Raw genomic sequence first — 24,178 nt, forward strand, 5'->3', positions numbered from 1 at the left:
GTTCGGCACAATACTGAGAAGGTGGAGAGCTTATTCCCTTAGAAATGGGATGATGTTGTTTCCACTGAGTTCGAATTCTTACCCTTTGAGAGAGCAGATTTACTGGGCAGGTCCTACGTCTGATGTCTTTATTGGCATGTGCCAGTGTGCAGATATCAAGCAGGATGTGCCAGGCTCACAAGCCCAGTCTAGAAGAACGTTTGGCTGGAATGTTATTGTAAAATATGCTCATCCAACACAAATGTGAAGAGTTCATTTTAGACATATCTGGCTGTGCGCAATGATCATACAGTGTGATGAAGCATGTTAGGACAGGCAGGAGGAGATCAGAAAAACAAGCTGTGCTGGCAAATCCGCTGTACATTCTGTACCTAGACATTGAGTGCAGGGTAACTGATCTGACGCAACATTTGAAAGGCGTAACACAAAGCAACTATGAAGGAAACGAAAGTATACAAAATACTTATATATTCCTTTTTTATACAAATGTATCAGAAATTAATTTCTGTCCTGTTTGTTTAGGGAACATCAGCATCACCATGAGCAAAGGTGGCTGATTACTGGGCGTTGGTGTCATCAGTCACTGTGTCAAATAAACTTGTGGCAGAAATATGCATAAGTCACAGCATTTCCACAGAATTTCTAAGCACGACTGTAGCCACATCAAAAAGATACACAGTGTTTGTAGGCATGGCTGTCAAAGAGAACTACTGATAGCAATATACACAGGGTCTGCCTCTTCCCTCCACTGTTTTTGTTAGGCCAGCCCTTTTCAGCCATTGGCTTGAAGGTTTCTCATTCACATTTTGGCAGAGTCCAGTGGAGTATTCATCTCTCGCCTACTACTGTTAGCTGCTTCGGTGTGTTTTGCCGCCTCCACTTGAAAGCTTGCATTAACTGGACAATGGGCTGCTTCACAACTATAGCCCTGTCTCTCCACTTTGGGTGCCTTCCTCCTGTGTGTCGTACTCCAATATGCTAACTCTGCAGACATTAAATCAAATCCAGACTTATTGGCTTTGCCAGTGCTTGTTTTAGTATGGTAGGTAGCATCAAAAGTATTCTTCAAATACACACTAAGCTACATCGGCATATAGGGGGTCATTATGACCCTGGCGGTCAGCGTTAATATGGCGGTAAGTACTGCCAACAGGCTGGCGGTACTTACCGCCATATTATGACATTGGCGGGTTGGCTGAAGCCAACCCGCCAATGTACCACTCCGACCGCCACGGCGGTAACAGCCGCCGGGCTGGAGATATTTATCTCCAGCCCGGCGGCTGTCATTGTTCCGCCTGCGGGATTATGACCCCGCCTACCACCATGGTTTCTGTGGCGTTCGGAACGCCACGAAAACCATGGTGGTAGGCCATATCAGTGACATGGAATTCTTGTCACTTATAGGGGTCTCCCCCCATCTCCAGTTCCCCACCCCCACCTCTCTAAAGATCCCCCACCCTCCTACATTCACACCCCCTTTACACACACACATACCCATTCCCACGTGCTTCCACTCATGCATACATCCATTCACACACACATCTGCACACACAAACATACACGCAGACACGCATTCACATAACACAACATGCATGCACTCACACTTCCATACATGCACACACACATTCAACACGCAACACACACCCTCATACACGACCACAACACCCCCCCACCCACCTCCCTTGTCAGAGACCCGACTTACCTGTGTTCAGGGGGTCCTCCAGCAGGAGACGGGACAGGGCGCTGCTGCCACCAGCAGCGCCCGCCAGCAGAACACCGCCAGGCCGTGTTATTGGTCATAATTCGGCTGGTGGCTGTCTACTGGCGTGGTGCTGCTGGTGGCAGCAGCGCCACCTTCGCGCCATCGCCGGCATGGCCACAGCCAGATTTCTGCCCTTCTTGTGGTGGAAATCTGGCTGTAGATATAATACGACGGACAGCTGGTAGCCACGGCGACGGTCTTTTGGCAGCCGTCGCCGCTGCAATAGGCAGTTTTTACTGCCATTGTCAAAATGAGGGCCATTGTCATGCCAGCTTCTTTTTAGTCCCTGCTCCTGGTCACTTTCCATAATAATGAGCTGTTGGTGCTGTGAGTGCATATCAAGCTGGTATCATCCCTGGTATTTTTTTGTTCCTTTTAGTAAATGATAAATATACTAACATTAAAACATCAGAAAAGTGATTCTGCAAATAATAATTACAGCCTATAAGGCCTTAGGATAAGAAAGATATATGCTCTAAATGCATAGAAGAAACTTGTATGTGAACTGAGGGACTGTATAAATCTGAGGACAAATTGTACTCCATCAAAAGTACAAACACGCAAATTTTAAAAATGTCTGTCAGTCCAGCAGACATTTCTACCATTCCCAGAAACCGCTGTTGGAACGTTGGCTTATGGCTCCATCAAACATGATGAAGCCGTACAGTAAAGTTTCAATACTTTTTTTATTTTCAAAAACAAAACCTTAAAGTGAAGTTGTCTCCCATGGCGGGGGTGGGTGCAGCATTTTTTGTATTTTTTCTTTCCCTTACTGACAAGGTTTGCCTGGAGGTGATGGGCAGTAAAACACAGCTATAGGTTCATACATCTAAACTGAGTGGGCAAACCTATGCCCAATTCTCTGTCTGCCCTTACTCCATTGGGTCATCAGCGAAGTTTGGCATATTGCCAAACTATGGTCTGCCCGCATATAAATTCAGTGGTTGTAAGCATACTCCGTCTCTTTTGTGACAGAGCAATCTTACTGTCAACATATAAATCAGGCACTAAATCTGAAACCGTAGTCAACTACTACACACAACACTATAAATCTTCACCATTGTCCCATTGTGTCATCTATCAATACGTGAAGCATATTTATCTCACACTGAACGAATGCAAGCCCATATCCAAGGGCTTTTGTAAAAATGAAGTATGGCCCATTATTGAGAATCTGAAGCATGACATTAACAACAAAGACACTTCAGTTAATTTGTCACAGCAGTGCATTTCCACGCCTCTGATTCATACTGAAGGTTGTGTCATGTTTGTGCCGGGCATTGACTAGGTTTTATAGCTGCAGGCTTGCAGAAAGTTTGCCTCACAGTGAATCTACTGGCCAATTTGCTGACATGGATCCTGAGCGCCTGCCTCCTAGTATATACTTTGTCACTCGACTGAAAATTGTGGTATTCTGGCCATATTCCTTAAGATCTGTGTGCTTAAAATTGTAGGTATGTACAATGTAATGCAATTGTACGTTTATGAAATGTGCAAAAATCCCCACTTGAAGGGGACATAATCTTATACAATCACAGTAATGTAATGTGATCTGTTGCTCACTCACTAGGTTTGCGCTTTACATAAATCTTTACATGAATAGTAAAAAGGCGTCTACATTAATATTATTTCTATAAGTATGTAAGACATGAGCACAGGGATCATATTTGAGAGAAGACTGCTTACAGCATGCGTAACAAATGCCACCTATTGCAGACAAGCAATCCAAATGGCTCCTTTATTTTTGGAAAAAAGTAGTCCCCTCGTTTAACCCAAATGTAAATATGTGAGCATCTCACACATCCACTTCTTTTATGCATGTCCCAACATAGACAGGAACTCTTGCTGTTCCACTTTAACCTGCTATACTCCTTGCCTGGCTTTTACATTAATTTCCTATTCTATTCTTGGTTTTAGTGCATGTGCATGTGTCAAACAGGGTAATAATAATGGTAGACAACAGAACCAATAGCTGCTCATCAGCGGGGCAGGAGAGCTTTGTGTATTCCAGATGTCACAATTTTTGACAGAGTCTCCTGTATTGACCCTTTGTTTTCTGTTCCTTCAGCAGAGTTGTAACCATCTTAGGTCGTGTGGCGGTCTCCGTCAGAGTGTGTGGAAGACTTGAATTTTAGGTGACCACATGGCGAACCTTTTACAGTTTACGTGCTCTCCACTTAGAACCTTTCACTGGGTAGGCATCCTGGGCTTCCATGTGGCCTTCTCAGGTTCACAAATACCTCTGAGGGTGATGTAAAATAGATTGTTTTCTTTTGCCTTTTCTGGTACCTAGTTTTCAGTGACGCTGGTTATCAGACATGGAGCACAGAAAACAGGGAAAGAATATATATTTAGCGTGAAAAATAATAAGTATTACCATCCTGTTCATCTTAGAGGATGGATCATCCACCTGAATCTAGATAGGGTGTTTAAAGCATTTGCACCTTTCAGATATCCATTGTTTTGGACTGTAGATAGTCACTTTTAGATCCTCGTTCTCAGCTTTCTAATGTTTGGAGCTGTGATGTGAACTGCTGTCTTCTCTCTCAGAGATGTGTGGAGATTGATGGTTTGTGAGGCTGTCTTTCTTCCATCTTTTCTCACAGTCATTTGTTTCTGCAGCATGCCTCACTGGGTGTTTTTGTCTATGAGAAAACAGTAGAAAGCATGTCAGACCACTACCTCCATCAGCCAACATGGTAGCAGTCCCATGTGCTTCAGCCAATTATCACATTATAGTGAATCCTAGTTTGTTTTAATGGAACACAGGAGTTTGCTTAGCCTTTGGCTTGCAGACTCGTGTCCCCATCACCTAATGGCTTTTAACCTACTTAGCTTGCTCTGTTTTAGCACATTTATTTAATTATATCTTTCAAGATGGTTGCCTTGTTTCTAGTTTCACGTTGTCAGTGCCACCGCACTAAGGTGTCAATATTAATCGACAAAAATAAACAAACTGTAGGTGTTCACATTAGGTACTTTCCCTCTTCACGCCTTTGAGGGAATTGTTTACCGTTCCAAGCATGTCTTGTTATCTATTATTTGGGAACAGACCTACATCAGGGGTCCGAGCAGATCTGTATAAAAGCACCTCAATTAGACAGATAGTCAGAGGGATTCCGACCAGATGCCATCGCTGCTATCGATGCTGCACGCCGCCTTGACGCTGACCCAGTCTTCGTGTTCTGCCGGAGTCTGAGCTAGAGACCTCATTCCAAGGTAACAAGGGTTGGGGGCTCTTCTCATGGACATGGCACTGGCAGATTAGTTTAACACACCTAGCTCTCTTTTAGGTTAGAGATTAGGTATATCATATTAGGGTATTAGGACATATCTCATACTGTATGTCATTTCATGTCATTGCAAAATGGTGGGGGTCTTTGTATTACTGACTCTTGTCCTTACCATTCTGTTTCTTGCATTTTTCATGATCCTAATTATTGCATCCCATGCAACTTATCGCAGATTGCAGTTTTGTTAAATAAAACCTATTGAAACCTTACTGCATCTTCTTCATTGCCTGTGTTTGATTGAGACATGTTGTTCATGTGAGAAAGGGGTAGTCTCTGTTTAACCACAACACTCCCTGAGATGTCACACTCTTGAGTCCAATGTGTAAAGGCTGCCACAAATCACGTTTTACTGTTTGGGATTTTGGTGAGGTGCTGCTTGTGAGCCGGGAGGGTTGGGACGACAGTTGCGACTTGTTGTAGGATGGACAGTCACCTACAAACATAAATACAGTCATCCTTGAACCAGCAGTCTTGCCTAGAGCAATAGTCAAACTGCGACAAAATCATGAAATTAGACTGTCCTGACCTTCTCATGCATGTACTGTAACGTGGCAGGTGCAGTGGTGTAACAAAGGCCCGCGTTGCCCCTGCGGTGTGGGGGTGCACAAGCTCCAGGGAGCCCCCTCCGCACAGTGCCATAACCTGAAAGCTTCTGGGTGAGTTTGGATGGGGTTCCTCCATGTACTTAGCAGGGGGGCCCTCAAGTTTCGTTACACCCCTGAGCAGGTGGGAGGGATTCCATGTCTCAGACTTTGTAGCCTCATTTCTTCTGAGTGGAGCATGCAGGCACTCATATATTCTCGACAGATGTGCATTTACTTCTGATGCGCATTATAATGAACCTTTCATGAGCAAGTCCGTAACTGAGGTATTGGAATGTAGTGAATTGAATAGTTCGACAATTTTAGGTGTTGTTCGATTTGATAAAGCATATTAATATTACTGCATCAAAGAATGAGAAGGAATACGTTGTGTTTCCTTTGTAAATCCATAGATGCTTTGTTAAAAGGCCGTGCTACATACAAGTAAAGATGCACCGACATAGCAGCAAACGTGGAAATAGGCATCATGTCTACATGTGAGTTTTCCAGTCAATTGTTTAGATCTGTGTTTAAAAGTTGGTATGGACTGTGTGGAAAACATGCTGGTGCTCCCATCCTGAAATGCAGCTCTGTGTAATAATCAAGCACAAAAGCTGTAGATGATGACTAATGTTGCACACAACCCATTACTAAACAAGTGTTCATTCACTGTAATCGATCATGCCTTGTCTCTGGTCTGATTCATTCCTCTCATTGATCCGTGCAGGATTAGGATGATGGGACATGCATTGCAAGCTAGACCCAGTAATGCCTTATCCTCCCATTCGACCATGAGAAGAATAATTTCCAAATTCATGTCAAAGGGTTACCCCCACACTTGGCGTTTGTGGCAGAGGAGAAGTGAGTGGGTCAAAAGAGGGTTTACGTCTTAAACGAATAGCATTGTGTTTAGATTTGGACCCCGTCAGCCTGTGTTGAGGTTTTGTTAATGGGTCCCAACCTCATCCATTTGGATGGCCTCAGATTCTCAATTTCATTGTTATCAACATGACTTCTGAGCATTGTGTACTTAATGGGCCTTTTGATGTTTGCTCATTGGAAACAATCTGCCACTCTTAGTACCCTACTGTGGGCTTTGTACGTTTCACTCTCTGGCCTTATCCTTCACAAGCAGGTCATCTTTCAGCAGTCTTTGCACAGGATACCTTCATCTCCTCCTTAGACACTGAGTAGAAGAAGCAAAGATTCGTTGGTGTGAGCATACACCTTGATTCTAAATCTAGTTAATTGTATAGAAACCATTTTAGATGGTGCAAGTATCCTAGATTTATCACTTGTATCATAGAGAGTTTCTTTCTTCAAACTGAGCTGTATTACGAGTACATTTTTATGCAGTGGGTGCTACACTGTCATACTGCTTTTCATTCCAAGGAGTATTATTTAGATGTTCATCAAGATATTGAGGTTTCGCACAGATTATGAGTTGGCTGTCATCATTATCGAGCTAGGATGGCGAGAATTAGGTCAATTAAAAATGTATGTATTTATTTAAGAGTTTTATATAGCATGTATATGTCTCGGGGGATTCAGAGCGCTGTAAACGTTTCAATTATACTCATGAAATCCACTAAATTCACAAAATTTTACATTACACAGTTTCATCATCTCAGGATTGTTTGCAGAAGGTAAGAAAGTTTCAAGCAGAAAAATGTCTCAGCAAGAGATGTTCGTGCTGGAAACATTCTCCTGTTCGATTTTGTTTTTATGAGAAGTATACCTTTGTTTGAAAATCACACAGGAAAAATGGACTAGCCACATTGTTAACCATTTGTGTGATTTTGCATAATTTGTGGCAATTTACAAATTTACAAAACAATATTGCTCTTCGTAGACCCCAAGTCAAGATGTAATTTGCCTTGGTTTTAAAATCAGTGTAACCCCACTTGAAAAGGGCCATGCAAATGGTCCTTGCAGGCAAATACCGTGGTTTCATTCTACAATCTAAACAGTATATACAGAACTATCTTAACATGTATTCCCTTGCACTGGTTATTAACTATATACTGGATTCATGGTGGTGAAACCTGCAAATGGAATAACATTAGCTACAATAAACTTCCCTGGTACTTCCTTGTAGAAAAACACTTGTATTTAGGGTTGTGATTATTACTCTGACCATTTAATGTATTACAACCTAATGGGTTGTGGTCTAAACGGTGAATGGCTAGTTCTATTTACCCTGGATTACTGCATTGCACTAGATCCCCCAACCTATAAATATCTTAAAGCATTCTTTATTGAGGTAATAAGAAGTGGGTGAACAACCTTTGCATTGCTTCCTTATGTATGACCAGTGGCATTACTGTGCCACTTTGAGTCATCTACTACCAGGGTTATTTGGAATAATTTTAAGAACAGTGGTTCCTTCTTACCACCTTTAAAAGGTTTCCAACTGACCACATATCTGGAGCACCTTTGACTGATCCTGTTTTTTTTTAGGTAACAGCACTCTGGATCCTGGAATTTATAACTCTCCTTCCCACATTTGACCTATGCCTCTCAAAGTCCCACCTTGCAATATCTCCTGGGTCGAGAACCAGGGCTGACAGACAGAGACCTGCTGACCAATGGTCAATTGAAAACATTCTTTGCAAGTGTCCATGTTTTGTGCTCACATGTTGATTATTAAGGGTGTTCTTAAACTAAAGAGTCAGCTCTTATCTTATAGCCATTGATCGCCAAATACACTCTACACATCAGGTGTATTCGTGGCCCAGATACCAGGCAATCTGGAGCCAGAACCAGGATTTGATGTCATGTTCCTATTCTCCACTCCCAGACTTTTAAACACGTAAGAAGGAAGCTAATCTTAAATGCCACCCATAGATGCGATTGAGATGTTTCCACCTATTGATCCATATTCCATAGTTACTGGAAAAAATGGGAATGTGAAATGCAACTCAATTGAAAGAAGTTACATAATGCATAAATGTATACATGTTCTCCTACGCTATTTTGCATGTGGTTTCCAAAACCTAGGACCTGTTATAGAAGAAAGGAGACAGAATATCTGCCACAAACATGGTGGGATTGGAATACCTACCTATGTTGTGTTATGGCAGTCCGTGAGAATGCCATTATTCTACCAATATTGGTTTTGCGATAGTAAACCGAATTGTGTTAGTAAAATGACTAAAATATGTTGGTGATTAAGTCACAAGTCCATCTTGGTATTGATGGATTGCTTGTCAAACATCTCTGCTGTGGAAACATGGATGAATCAGCATCTCACTCAGAGAACCTACCACAACAGATTCACTGCATACGAAATGTCAGCACTGACAGATTTCAGTACCATTAGAGGTGACCTGGCACACTGTGGCAAAAATTATGCCTTCAGCTCTGGAGATTGATAAATATTTTGTCAGTGCCTTTTCCCCTGGCTACAAATTTTGGCCCTCGTTTACATGAATCAGACACATCAGCTCCAATGCATCAGATTTCTTGCATTGCCCTGCACCCCCATGACAACGCAATGGTAGCGCTGCCTTTGCTATACAGAGCTCCATGGCACACATTTTCCATAGATGCTTCAGAAATTCTGACGCATCTGTGGCGTTAAAATGATGCTACTCCATTCATGTATGGAAGGCTCCCATTTTAAAAAGCCTTGCGTTAGTTTAATGCCTTCTCTGAGTAGGCGTTACATTTTTGACGCAGTGAAGGTGCAGAACTATGCAGTGAAATCTTGTAGATTTCACTGCACCAGTTCTGCATGGCTTTTAACGGGGGAATGCCTACCTTGCATACATTATCCCTGGCGCAGGTAGAATGTGGCACAATGCTCTACAAACTGGCGCAATGGTCCCATTGCGCCACTTTGTAAATGGGGCCCTCTGTATGAGACCAGTGCATAAAAAATAAATGACACAACAATGACGCAAGAGGCTTGTAAATAAGCCACCTAGTGGGCGAATAAACCTTTTTGGCTGTCATCCGGTGGCAGACTTAAAGTTGGCCCAACGTTATGGCTGACATATCTAGATATGACAGATTTCTACCTCATACCTCTTTCGCTGCCATTCATTTCCTGTCTCTTTAGCTCATTCCTGCACCCTTTCTTTCTCTCTTTTCTGCCTTTCTCTCTGCTCTTGTTCTGAATCATAGTTCGATGATTAAAAGCTTTCAAACAAGCATTGGCAAGGCCATGAGGTCTTGTGTACCTGAGAGCTATTGGCTTTGCCAATGCCTTTTAGCCATGTTGTCGAGCAGCACTGTTGCTGTTCAGCATGGCTAAATGTTAGAGGTATGATATGGAAGAGAGTGGCATACAGGAGAGTGGCATAGAGGAGAGGAGAGTGGCATAGAGAGGAGTGGTGCAGATTGGCATGGAGTGGAGTGGCATAGAGTAGTGCAGGAAGCAGTGGTGTAGAGTAGAGAGGCATAGAATGGAGTGGCCTAGAGTAGCATGGCATGGAGGACAGTGGCAGAGATTAGAGTAGCATAGACTGGAGTGGTGTAGAATAGAGTGTTGTAGAGTAGAGTGCCATTGATTAGTGTGGCACAGAGTGACAGTAGAGTAGAGTGGTGTACAGTGGAGTACAGTGGCTTATACTGGTGTTGAGTAGAGTGCATAGTGTGGAGTGGTGTAGAATGGAATGGCACAGAGTGTAGTGGGGTGGAGTGGCATAGAGTGGCGTAGATTAGATTGGCATAGAGTGGAGTGGTGTAGAATGGAGTGGTGCAGAGTGAGGTGGATTAGAGTGATGTTGAGTAGACTGCCATCAAGTAGAGTGGAGTGACATATTGTAGAATGGCATCGAGTACAGTGCCATGGAATGTAGTGGAATAGATTAGAGTGGCGTAGCACATGGGGGGTGATGTAAAGTGGCATAGACTGGAGTGGCATAGAGTGACGTAGGGTGCCATCATGTGGAGTGGCATAGAGTGGTTCTAAATTAGAGGGTGTAGAGTGGCATGGAGTGGAGTGCATAGAGTTGAGCTGCATGGTGTAGAGTAGAGTGGAGTGGCATAGAGTAGAGTGGCGTAGCGTCGTATTGTGTGGTGTGGCATAGAATAGAGGACAGTGGCATAGAGTAGAGTGGCATAGAGTCTATAGAGCCAAGAGGCAATAGTAGAGTGCTATACAGAGAGGCACTATAGAGCACTAACGTATTATTTATTAGAACCGGTGTTAAGGTCCATAGATGACTATATTTTCCAACCTAAAGCATTCATCTAACAATGTAATGGATTCTGGGAGTTGTAACCTTGATTTACAGTTAAATTGCACTTGAACACATTGTCACTTATAGCTTGAAGTCATTTAGTACCCTTCACCAGTGTGCCTTGGCTGTGACCACAGTATTCCCATCTTCCCATAAAACATCTGCTGTGAAAACTATGCGACCCCTCTCTTGCAGTCATTATTAAAATAATCTGTTTATGCAGTTGTGGCTCGTGGGGGGGGGGGAGGGACGGGCAGCACAGTGCGTGGCAGGGGGAGGGGGGAAACAACAAAAAAGAAAATAATGATTTAAAAAACGTACCTTCCTCACTGCGCAGCGCCACTCCGCTGTCCTCACTGCAGGCACAGGCTCCCAGCCAGCCCTGCAGCCAATCCTAACGCTGCTTTCATGCTGCCGGCAGCATGAAAGCAGTGTTAAGACTGGATGGAGCGCCCTGGCTTGGCGCTCCGAGGCAGAGAGGGAGCCTCTGCCTGCTCTCTTCAACCCGGCAACACAGTGCCAGGTTGGAGACAGCTCAGTGGGCATGTGTGTTTGGCCGGCCAAACATACATGCACAATGAGGGGGGAGTGCTGTCCTCTCCTCCTCCATCCCTTTCATTGCCTGTGGCCCGCCCCTTTTAAAATAAAACCATAATAAACATTGTTTATTATGGTTTTATTGTAAAAGTTTTGCTGCTGCTGGTCGGGGGTGAATTCCTCTGCCATAGTGGAGGAGCAGCCGCTGTGTTTATGTACAAAAAGCAGTATTGCTTTAAAGGTTTTTCTTCTCAATACCAGAACGGTAAGTCCTGCATGATGCACTAAACTTTTTTAAGCATCGAAGTAGCTTAAATGTTCATGCTTAATATGTGCTTCAAACCTGAGATTAACATATAATGTTTTACAGCATCTGTATTTTCCACCTAATGATTGTTTTGATGTTATTTCACCACATTGCTTAAGCACCACTACACTTTATACAAGTTACTAATTTGCATAAGTTGAAAACAAGAAAAATGTGGTATGACGTGGGCATTGACCACATCATAGTGCTTTTTTTAAAAGCCATTTTATGAGGAAGGTGCGGGGAAGGGAGCACCAGATGGTGCAGGGGAAGTAGTGGGGGAGAAGAAATAGTACCTGAATCAGAGTGAGGTGCAGCGAACTGGCACTTGTTTAGTAGAATGAATCTGTTCTTGGCCCAGGATCCACAGAATGGAGAGAGAGGGGTGCTTGGCATGTGCTGGCCAATCAGGAGGCAGCACAGAAGAGTGACACAAAAGCCAAAGAATGGTTTGCTATGGGCGGGCTGCAAGCCCCTTTTGTGTATATAACAGTCTTACAAGTGAAAGAGCATGTTTTTTTAAGCTCAACCAAAAAGTATTGCTGCTTAACGGAGATTAATGAAGGTCTTTTGCAAGGAGAGCATTGAGCCAAACAGTTCTGTCCCATTAACCCCCAGCAAGACTCATGAAGGCTTAACTTTCCACTAAAACAAAATAATTCCTCATCTACTTCTTGGTAGAGTGAGATATATTATTGTGGAGGGACAAGAAGGTTAAAACATAACCTCGAAAAAGTCGCACAGAAACACTTTCTTAAAACAACATTTTCATAGCAAAACAGGTAAGGGAAAGGGTTAAAGCAACAGGAGGGCAGGGAGAAAACAAAACCTAAACAGAATAATTCGGAGAGTGGAGAGGGGTTCGTCAAAGAACCAGAGGAGTGAGAGACAACAATAGGTACGATACAGGTACACAGGATACGGGTAGAAAAGCTGTGAGAGAGATAAACCATGTACCGACATTGAGTGTTCCACAAAGAAGAAAGTATCAGCAATGCCAGTAGGTTTCACATATGTGAGAGCTATTGGCTTTGCTATGTCTTGTAGCCACGTTGTCCAGCAGAGTGGAGAGAACTAGAGTAAAGCGGAGTGGAGTACCATAGAATAGAGTAGTGTGGAGTTGCATAGAATGAAGTAGAGTGGTGCAGAGTATAACTGAGTGGCATAGAGTGCAGTGACATAGAGTGCAATGGTGTAGAGGGCAGTAGTGCAGAGTGCAATAGCATAGAGTATTGTAGAGAATAGTGGCATAGCATGCAGAGTAAATGGGCATAGAGTGCAGTGGCGAGTATTGAGGTTGAGTAGAGTGGTCTAGAGTGCATTGATGTAGAGTACAGCAGTTAAGAGTAGAGTGATGTGGAGTGCAGTGGCACAGAGTAGATTGCAGAGGCGTAGAGTATAGAGTGCAGAGCCATAGCGTGCAGAGGCATAGAATGAAGTATTGTAAAGAGGTGTAGAGTATAGTGGCGAAGAGTGTATTAGCAAAGAGTGCCGTTGAGTGGTGTAGAGTAGAGTGGTGCAGAGCAGAGTGCAGTGTATAGAGTGCAGAGTAAAGTGATGTAGAGTTTAGTGGCGGAGAGTGCAGTGTTGCAGAGCAGAGTGTTGCAGAGTGCAGTGGTGTAGAATAGAGTGACAAAGAGTGCATTGGTGTAGAATGCAGTGGCATAGAGTAGAGTGGTGCAGAGTAGAGTGGCATAGAGTATAATGGTGCAGAATAGAATGGAGTGCCGCAGAGTGCAGTGACATAGAGTGCAATGGTGTAGAATGCAGTGGCATAGAGTGCAGTGCCATAGAGAAGAGTGTTGCAGATTAGAGAATAGTGATGTAGAATGCAGTGGTGAGTGCATTGGTTGTGAGTGGAGTGGTGTGGAGTTCATTGGCATAGAGTGCAGTGGTTTAGAGTAGAGTGGTGTAATGTGCAGTGATGTAGATTAGAGTGCAGTGGCATAGTGTAGAGTTCATAGACATAGAGTAGAGCAGAGTAGAGTGCACTGGTGTAGAGTGCAGTGGTGTAGATTAGACTGCAGTGGCATAGTGTAGAGTTCGGTGACATAGAGTGGAGCAGCATAGGGTGCACTGGTGTAGAGTGCAGTGGTGTGAGTGAAGTGGTGCAGAATAGAGAAGAGTACAGTGACGCACAGTGGAGTAGCATTGAGTGGAGTGGTGCAGAGTAGAGTGCGGTAGCGTGGAGTGGTGCGGAGTAGAGTAGAGTGCAGTGGTATAAAGTGGAGTATGCATAGTGTGATAGTGCACTGCCATTACAGACAACACGTTTTAAGTTGAAATGACCATTACATCTACACATTCATACAGTTTAACTGATAAAAGTATACAGCGCATAAGCAATAATGTGTGGAAACATTATCACCTAGTGTATTGAAGTGTTTTGATCATATTAAAATATTTGTTTCCACCACACTTCAGAATTACACAATAATGTGCTTCTTTTTGTGTTTTCCTAATTCTGATAAGTTCTAAATTTTCTATACAGTTCATTTACAAGCATTTAAATTTTGCTGTGTGCTAGAAAAAAGCATTTCCTTTCACATGAAGATTGTCACATATCTTTTCACAGCAAGGTTATCACATAAATCCTCTCACTTTGAAGTAAGCGAAAGTAAAGTAAACACCAAGCTCTCTCAGAAGACAGAGCCTGACCTTGGCCTGTGTCTTTGAATGCACAGCAGTTGTGACAAGATAAGAACAAGATTTAAAGGTTTGCTTACAGAAAGCGAGCACTCCGAAGAATGCAGTAAACAGGCTATGCTGCACGGGAGCCAATGGTAAGCAATGGGGGTGGCTTACGTTCCCAGAGAACCTTTCCAAATGTCCCTAAAATGTATTTAGCAAACCGGACTATTGTGTTGTCTGGTAGGCTTTGACCTAAAAATGAGTGCCAGTGCCTAGCACAAATCAGTCACTGCTCTCTAGACCCATCAGGGAGTCACTGTTTTGCGCCCAACAGGTTGCTGAATTCATAGAACCATTGTTTGTTTCCCTAATTTTTCCTTCTACAATTCATGCTTTGTGTACCTTTTTAAGATACGAAACCTTGTCATGGGTATTACATACTGTTACGATTAAGCGCAGATTCGTTGTGAACTTTACTGCCATCCCTTATCCAAGCCCTAAAGTTTTTGCGTTTCTGCTTCTCCGTTACCGACCGCCTATAACAACTGAAAACATATCTTTCTTATTAAACAACCTATTAAAAATATGAGTGGTTGAATCAGATAGCAATATACCTAATTCCAAATCCGAGAGACACTAAAAATAATGTTTTCCGTAAGGGATAAGTGAGGCTGCCAGTGATTGGCTATCGATGCTGAAGAGCTGTGATGATGAGGAGCAGACCTCAAGTACATTGTAAGTAATTTTGAAAAGAACCGATGATGACGATAAACTATTAAATATCCGGACTGAAACCAAATAGGGCATTTTACGAGTGGACGTGACTGGGGGCAGCGTTAGTTGAATTAAGAGCTCGCTCGCCAATAAGTATCAGAATGTAATGCTCTGTGTGTTTTTCCTTGTTTTGCTCTCCCTCCATGACACGAATCAGATCCTGGACGAAGTGGAGCGGCGCCGGGGAATATCTGCTGCTTTGGTTTATCCCTTTATGAGGAGTTTAATGGAGTCTCCATTTCCTGCTCCTGGAAAAACAATCAAGGTCAAGACGTTTCTCCCCGGTGCTGGGAATGAGGTAAGTACGTGGGACTGGTTAAACACGTCACTCAGAAACTGCAAATAGAGTGAAATATTCATTATTAAAGAATCGTCAAAAAAGCGCAGTAGCTTGCAAAGCTTTATGTGTGGTTAATGAAGTTATTCACATCAGTTATTTTATTAGCATTTTACAAATAGAAGGCCTAGTGAATTTAGCATTGGCTTGGGGTAAAACGTATCTTCGTGATGCTTACGTGTGAAGGGCAGTATGCACCGTGGCATCCACAACAATGCTTCTTTTTTTGGGGGGTGGGAAGCCCCACTTCAAAAGCAAAGTATGGTTCTGGGAGTAGTAGAAACAGAGAACTCGAATACAAGTGGGTCCTTGCTGCTAGAAAGTCGTCCAGCCCACTAACCTCACCCAGGAGAACGTGATCATATCTTTTTATTCTGATTCCCATTTCCATTTACCTTTCATTTCCCCCAATTCTGTGATGAAATGTATGATGGGATATCAGACACCTTCCTGGCTCCTCTGCCATCTCTGGGGCGACACCGGATGGTACTGACTGCACAGTGGTACGAGGCAGTACATTCGAAACTGTACATTAAGCATGGATTTTGTGACCTATTGCTTCATAGATTTTGCGATCAAATTGTAGTTCATGTTATCACTGAGTGGTCTGCCCATAGTTTTTCTGCGCACTTCAAAAAGCTAGTTTTGAGGACTTCTAGTCATACAACGCCAAGGGGGTGAGCATACATCTGCCCTTGGCATTCTCACAGATAACATAAGGGTGTTCCACTGTCATGAAAGCTTGAGCGATATATAAATACTCCTTAACTTGAGCTGTACAGGTGCCTAAAAGTTCTTGCATAACCTCTTCCTATCTGCAGTTTGGTGTCTAACTCTCATCCTTTCATCTCCTTCTTCTCTTTTAATATTCCATATCACAGATTGAATTCCTTCTTGTATGTATAAACTTGCTTCCTTTGTTGGTTAAATGCATTGAAAAATTGTAGTAATCTTTTTGTCCCCATTAACCGTATGTTTGAGCTGAGAGTATGTGATGTAATAGGATGATGTTAGGAGGATTAAATCATAGCAGTACCTCCCTACCGTTGCTGTAACATAAAGCCTACCATGAAATAAACAAGCATTTGCAAAGCAATGGGTCTCACATTTGCTCGAGTTAGAGCTATTAGCGTTATAAACTCCTAACCTGACTTTTCTTGCCACATAAACTGAATAATGAAAGGTAAAAGGAAACAGAAGTTTGCTCGCAGTCAAACATATTGGCAAAAGTGCAATTATCCATGCCACTGGCAAAAGTGCAATTATCCATGTAACAGGGTCAATGTCATGCAAAACGCTCAACAACTGCCCATCGAGATCACGCTTCATAGGAAATAAAAGGAAAAGGTAGTCCAGAAGTAATTCGGAAAACATGGAGCCTAGTATGTTTTCAGTAGTTTACCGGTGCTCTTGAGGTATGCATGCCTTTCACTAAAGAAATCAAGTGAATTTTAAAAGGCAAGCCCACAAACCAACCAAACTGTGGGGCGTGGTTAAAAGCCCACATAGAGATTACAACAGGGGCCAGAGCGCTTGTGCGCTCAACCCTAAAAAGTACATCCTTCCAGAGAGGCTCCAGACTGTGTATAGAGACCCGGCCCCCTAACTACAACATTTGGACTGTGAGGTGCTAAGGACCTCCAAGAAAATGCAACAAGACTCTGGTGGCAGTTGGGAGCCATTTGTTGCAGAGGTGAAGACCAAGAGAAGGAAGGAGGGCCTTTAACCATGGAGGACTGGTATGGGGGTCATCCACCCTCAACCCCACCAACAGGTGGTGTCAGTTGAAGCTGCTGGGCAGAAGGAGCCCAGTGAGAAGGGTGGGCAAGGTCTGGCAAGGACAAGGAGTCAGCTGAGAGAAGTTACAAACTGATGTGTCCCAGTGTATAGTCCGAAGCTTAAGAACAATGCTTTGGCAAGCTTGTTATAAGGACAGCACTGTATAGATAGTGCTGTGGAGCCAATGGAAAGAGGCAGGGAATTTTCTTTTCATTAGGCATAATTTGGAAATGATCCACATGGTGGTTAATGCTGGAACATACAAGTGTTTGATTGTTGTGTGTTGGAGAAAGTGTGAGAGCTGATGCGTGTGTGTGAGACACTTCCACAGTTTAGTATTGTGAGATGCATGCCTAGGGACATTGTGTATGTGTGCAGCTATGAAGACATGTTTTGTGTTGTTGGCAGGTCAAGGAAGGTTTGAGTTTAGATGATACAGTTTCATTTTTTGTTTTGTTTGTGTCTTGAATGTGTAGACTTATGGAAGGCAGACAAACCCTTTGAAAAAATAATCTGTCAGGTTCCTCGTCCAGGCTGTTGTGTGACAGAGTTCCCGTGATTACATGTTCTATGTGCATAAATGTTGTATTGTGTCATTGCAAGTGTGCAGGCATGTTGTTTTAGGGCTTCATGTCTGAGAAGGTTGCAAAACATGCATGTCTTCAACATTTGTGTAACGGTACTCACAACCTGTTTGTTGGAATTGTTTGCTAGGAGGTGTAGAGAGCAGTGCTTAATTTGTGCTTGTTGTTTCCGGTGCTGAGCATCGGGACTTATTTTTCAGGGCCGGCGCTTATTCTTCTGCCTCAAGCATTTACTGCGAGCAAAAGACATATGGGAAAGACGGAGGAAGTCGAAAACAAAAAAACGTTAAAATGGAAGAAAGCAGAAAGCTGCAAGAGAGAACTGAAGGGACAGGAAGTGACTTTAAATGAATTAAAGGGGCCCGAGATGGCTTCCGGATTAGGCTGTCTCAGTATTCCATGCTCGCACATTTAAATGCAGCAGCTGCATGTTTAAGAGGAGGGCTTTGGGCACCAGCACGTTTTTATTGACAAATTAAGCACTGGTAGGGAGCCTCATGTTTCCGGCCACGGAGTTCATGTGACTGCTATTTGTTGTCTTTGTTTGTCTGCCTCAGTACTGGGGAGTTCAAACATGTTGTTGTTGGGTGAATGTGTAAGTTAGACATGTTGGAGATTGGGTGATTGTAAATGGTTGTAAATGGTTGTCCTGGTACTTTAGATACAAGGCAGTGGCTGTTCTTTGTTTTGTTGTTTGAAAGAAAGGGAGGTGCATAGTATCCTGTGTGTCGCTATTCCTTTTATGTCTGAGCTGGTGTCTGGAATGCTGAGAGTGAATGATGTGATAGAATGTTGCTGTGTGGTGTGGCATGGAATATAGGAGACAGGGACAGTAGAAAGGAGGATGAAGCCCTTGTATGACCTATCTGCTGTTGCTGTAACCTAAGGTCCTAGCATGAAATAAGAAACTGACCTCCTACCTGAGTTGTTCTGGGCTCTTGTATGAAGACCCTACCCCCCAACTACAACAAGAATGTTTTCTACCTACTCATGAAGCACCTTTCATTGTCTTGAGAGGGGTATTCATAAGGTTGCCATATCAATACAGCTGCCATCCAGGTGGCGGGATTGAGGCCTTCTTGTCTCCTTGAGCTTTCGGTAGCTTTGCAAATTGTGAAGCACAGGATGTTCTTATGGCATCTGGAGTGTATCTCCCGAAATCGTTCCCTTATTTCTTGCTTGTACATCATAGTAGGGCAGATGAAAATCTCCCGAGCGGACCCCAATATCATTCTATATGCAAAATGTCCCTGGAAGTGGTCTTGTCAACTATGTTATTAAATATATATATAAAACGTCTGAGTTTTATATACAGGCAGTGGGGTCTATCTCCACTAGTATGCTGATGAAGCACAGCTTAGTTTGAGTTTCTCCTCTCAGGCGCCTTGCACCACCTTAGTGGTTACTTTGGAGCCATGGACCACGGAACATCTTTTCGCTCCCTCAAACACTGTCCTCACAGTCCAGGGTTATTTACACTTTGAATTTCTCATTTAATCCTAGCTCTTCTTTTCCTCTTTGAACATTCTCCCAACCTTATTCCAAGTGGCCTGACTTGTGGACTTTATTTTAGGGTAGGGCCTACGTTTGGAGTTATTTTAGGGTAGGGCCTACGTGTGAAGGCATATGTTGCCGCATTAGCTTGAGGCTGTCCAACGCTTGCTCACCAGTGTCAGTGGGAGCAAAGTGGCATCAAGCACCTAACACCCTCTGTGAAATCTCAGATTTAACTACGTGTCTTGCCCTTAGCAGCCTCATATTTGCTCCTGAAGGATCCAAATTAAGGGAAGGAGTGGAACTGTAAAAAATCAATAGTACCTTGCTTATCTTCCCTTGCTTTGCTATGGCAATGACTGCTAAGACCAGGCATAGAGGAGCAGGGCCGAGCTCAGGGTAGCAGGGGCTATCTTTGTTGACACTAAATGATGTCTATAAACTCGCTGTCAGCCAGTTGCCCCTCTTAAAGCAACTCATACATTTTCTTCCTCAGTCTCTTTTTAGTTTTCTGGTCTAAGCTTTGGTGTTTTACAAACTGCCTGAAAGCAAAACATTTTTCCTCTGCCTTCTTGCTCCTGAATTATCTGTCTTTAGCTCTGCTGCTCGATTCGAGGAAAGATGATCATGTCACCCCCGCTCTGCCTGCCTTGCACTCCACTTCAGGTCTTACATTTCAGTGCCCTATGTCACGTTCAGATCCCTCACCCAGAATGACCAGGCATACTCTACTCACAGGCTTCACATCCCCAGCAATCACTCAGGAGAAATCCCTGTTGACGCTGGGCATTCCTAGCTTTACCCAATCCATATACTTCAACAGTGTTTTTTCTGCAGTTGCCCATCTTTGAAACCTCCTATTCCTGTAAAAAGATGTACCCCGGAATCGCTTTTCTTTTAGAAGTTTCTTAAAACAACCTTGCACAGCCATCTGCACCACTAATGATTAGCAGTTCTATTTTGGTTTATCATTCCGTCTCCTGGAGCATGCTTGCATTGGAGTCCATGAGGCACTATTTTACATTTCAAAAGTACACTGAATCATGACGCATTAAATTCATATTTCATAGATGAATTGTATACAAAAAGCATTCATTTTTGTATATTTTTTTCCCTGCTGCAGGGCTTTGTTAAATGTTTTAGCTGGGACTCAAAAAGCATGTCAAACGTATTGGCTTTGCCAATACTTCTCTTCCTCCTTATCAGCAGATTATGCGGCCAGTCGACAGCAAGCCTGGACTCCAGCAAAATTAAGGCTTTTATGTTAATTGTATTTTAAATGACACTCATTCTTATTCTTGCCTTTCCTTTGTTGTGTGTTTTAAACCTATAGTAGCTGTTAATTAAATATTGCGGTTTCACTTTATGTACAGGTCCCTGCCCCCATTGTTACCGTTGTGTTCTTACAATATGTATGGCTTAAAAAGTTATGAAAAGTTACAGAGAGCTACTAAATCGGAATGTGACTATAGATGACACGAATATTCAAATCATCTTTATGACTGCAACACTGACAAGCTTTGAAGTCAACCACGGTGTCCGTGCAGAAGCCCATCAGTGGTAATTCAATGTTATAAAAAGCGGAATCCGTAAATCTTTAGTTTTCCATGATGTCTGCCAAAAAACACCCCCAATCAAGGGGTCAACACAGTCAGCCTGCTTGCAGTCTTTGAAAGTCATCAGTAGGCTTACAGTGCGACAATAAACACATGCCTCCGAACATTTTCCACCCGGATCTGTAGCTCCATCTAGTGATTACATATGCGTCGAAATGCGGACAGGAAAATTAATTAGACACATAAAATATTTGATCTGTGCTTCTTTGAAGAAGCTCAGTTTTTAATATTATTTAATATAAGAAAACCTCGTTCTATAGGAAATGAGAAAATGTAGAGGCCTACAGCATTAATAAACAAAGCTAGGTATTAATATGGAAACATGGTAATTGACATAATTGAACATATTTATCTGTTATGTTCTGGATGACGTGCAGTAGGTTAGTCTAGCATTCCTTGTTTTCCTGTGCCTGTTGGTTTTTAAGGCCTCTAATTGCGCTCTAGCACGCATGCAAATAGATTGGATGTATTGCTGTATATAGAGCTACAACTCTCTTCCATAACAAACAAGCAATATCAAGGCAATAGGACTGGCGTTGGCTGCCAGACATTTAACGTTGTCAATGCTTGTTTCGTTTGGTCAGGTATATTGGACAGTTTTACTCTTTGATGAGCTGTCAAGTCCTCACCAAAGTAAAAAATAGAGGTCCTCATTTACAACAAACTGGCGCATTGATTGCGATGCGTGAGTTTGAGTACTCCGCTCTGCACTCTCGTAACAACACCATAGTAGCGCTGTATTTAAAAAACAGTGCACCATGTTGCTCGTTAGCACAGCTGCATCAGAACTTCTTGCGCTTTATTGACACTAGTCCAGCCAAGCTTGGGAAGGCCCATTCAAAACAGCCTAGTGTCACCTTAACACCTGCCCTAAGCAGGCGTTAAAAAATTACGCTAGAATGACGCAGTGAAATCTTGTAGATTTCACTGAGCCATTCTTGCGTGGGAACACCTCCATTGCATACATTATACCTGGCGCTGGTGTGATGTGGTGCAAGGGTTTACAAACTTGCGCAATGGTGCCATTGCACCAGCTAATAAATGTGGGGCTGTGTGAGGGACTGTTTGTGCCTCTGTAGCGTGAAAACAAAAATTATGCTACAGTGGCACAATGGGCTTGTAAATGAGCCCCAAAGTGTCTAAAAGCAAAATGTTTTTGATCGGGAAACATTGCCACAGTAGTCCCTGCCACTGAAGGAAACAGCTTTGTGTGCAGATGTGCTCCTTGTGAAACAGCAGAAAGCCGTCCTCACAGTGAAGTTAGCCAATGGCTGAAGTGGTCTAATCCTTTGCCCCCATGCTGTAGTGGGTGGAAGAAAAATCTGAAGACACAAAAGCTGACCAATGCATGAAGAGGGCTCGCTGAAAGCCCCTAAATGCAAATATATTATATATAATGTTAGTAACATTAAAAGTTATTGGCTAATGGCAGACGTGAACATTATAACAAGCTTCTCATCAATTGAAAGATTCTCTCTATTTGGTCAATTTAACCTGCCAGACCATACAATTTGCCAACTCTATGGATGCTTTTTGAGCTGCAATCTGAGATCCTGATTACATTTGGGCCGTAATCCAAAATGAAAATTGTGGGTCTGCTAATCACCATTAGTGGTACTTAGCCGAATACATTTTGACCCAATCGGAAGAGGGACTTTTGTGCAAGGTGGCCATGAATTAAACCATTTCAGGCTGCTGAAACATGATATCATGCATTATTTGGACATGAGTTTTAATCTTTTGTGTGGTAGAAGCAGGAGTTTGTACCCAAAACTGTACTTTTGGCCCATAGATAATCAGGGTCTACAAGGGTGTACTATTTAACATCAATACATTTAATGACTATCATAAAACCTAAATATAAACAACAAACGACGGGTTGGTAAATTCAAAGTGCATCTTCTCTTCCATTGTGTGCTCCATTAAGGGTTCTCTGAAGCAAAGCAGTCTGTAATCCTGACCCCTAATCTAGTCAATCACTGCAAGTGACAACAATGCCAACTGACTGAAGGAACTGTAAGGTGTGACATATTTTGCATTACCTTACAAAAGTTAAGAAAGCTGGCTGTATTGGATGTTCCTTCATGATTGTCTTTAGATTGGTAACCAGACTGTTATTTCTATAGAGCTATGACTATTTGATGCCCTTGCTGCGCTTCAGTCTCTTCCAGTACATTAATGATCAGCTGCCACACTTCTGAAATGTGTCAAGGTTCCAGTGTTTGAGTGAAGTTTTCTTGTATTATAAAAGAAGGCTACATCAATTCCAGTTCCATCCATTATCACTGCTATCCTTATTTAATACCAGCGGTGACATCATGAAGGTGTATGTTCAGGCAGTGAACAGATGTGCACCTCGTTTTATGCAATGGCACTTTCTAGAGTGCATACATTTAACTCACCATTTTTCTGAGGTAATACATATACTATACACAGAAACTAATGTTTCCAACCAAAAGGGTACAAAGAGCCAACACATGATAAGTGCCATGGTTACCAAGATTATAATACAAGGCGAGTTTTGTGTGATACTAACTTTTCCTGTGCATTCACGGTTCATCGAAAGACCTATAAGTTAGAGCACATGCTTCCTTTATCCAGTGATTATGTTGTATGTTTTGCAGGTTATAGAGCTCCGGCGACCAATGGACTCACGCCTCGAACATGTGGACTTTGAGTGCCTCTTTAAGTGCCTCAGTGTGCGGCAGATGACCAAGATCTTTGCCTCCCTGCTGCTCGAGCGACGGGTCATCTTTATAGCAGACAAACTCAGGTAGACAGCAGGTGAACCCTTTCAATGACATTCAAGTTAACTTGCTTGTGAAGTGGATGTTTTCTAAAACACCTAAGGCTTGAACCAAAAGATTATTTTTTATGATTCAATTTCTAACATCTTTTATATTTAAAACATATTGAAAGTATAAATACATTACAAGTACATGTAATCATTTTACATTTATCACCTTCCCTTTTCAGTTTACTACATTACACAAAGAAATCAAATTTAGAATATCTTTAAAAACAGTAAAAAATATACAAAATATGAGTAGAAAAAATTACTTTTATTCACCCTTAAGATTTATAGTATTTAACTACTCAACATTTTACTTTTGTGTTATGCAGAAGTAACAATGGCAAGTCACTTTAACTCTAAAACATATTGATCATTTGATTATTGTTTGTTTCTCACTATTGAAAAGAACACAGATTGAGACCAGATGTAGCTATCTCAGTAGGTCATTGGTTTATACCAAGTTTCAAACATTGGGTGGTTATAGTTGTACAGTTCAATCT

At 42.5% G+C, this 24,178-nt stretch overlaps 1 protein-coding gene across 5 annotated transcripts in view; it reads left to right on the top strand.

The window, feature by feature from the left end:
- The window catches only part of DENND2B (DENN domain containing 2B), a 916,594-nt gene that overhangs the window by 782,922 nt on the left and 109,494 nt on the right, over positions 1 to 24,178 (top strand). For all 5 annotated transcript variants that reach the window (XM_069223658.1, XM_069223659.1, XM_069223660.1 and 2 more), the window contains 2 exons: positions 15,232 to 15,372; positions 23,509 to 23,657. In XM_069223658.1, the coding sequence (XP_069079759.1) occupies positions 15,232 to 15,372; positions 23,509 to 23,657 (290 nt within the window). The remainder of the gene's footprint in view (positions 1 to 15,231; positions 15,373 to 23,508; positions 23,658 to 24,178) is intronic.

The sequence above is a fragment of the Pleurodeles waltl genome, chromosome 3_1 (genome assembly GCF_031143425.1).
Source record: "Pleurodeles waltl isolate 20211129_DDA chromosome 3_1, aPleWal1.hap1.20221129, whole genome shotgun sequence".
Taxonomy (NCBI): domain Eukaryota; kingdom Metazoa; phylum Chordata; class Amphibia; order Caudata; family Salamandridae; genus Pleurodeles; species Pleurodeles waltl.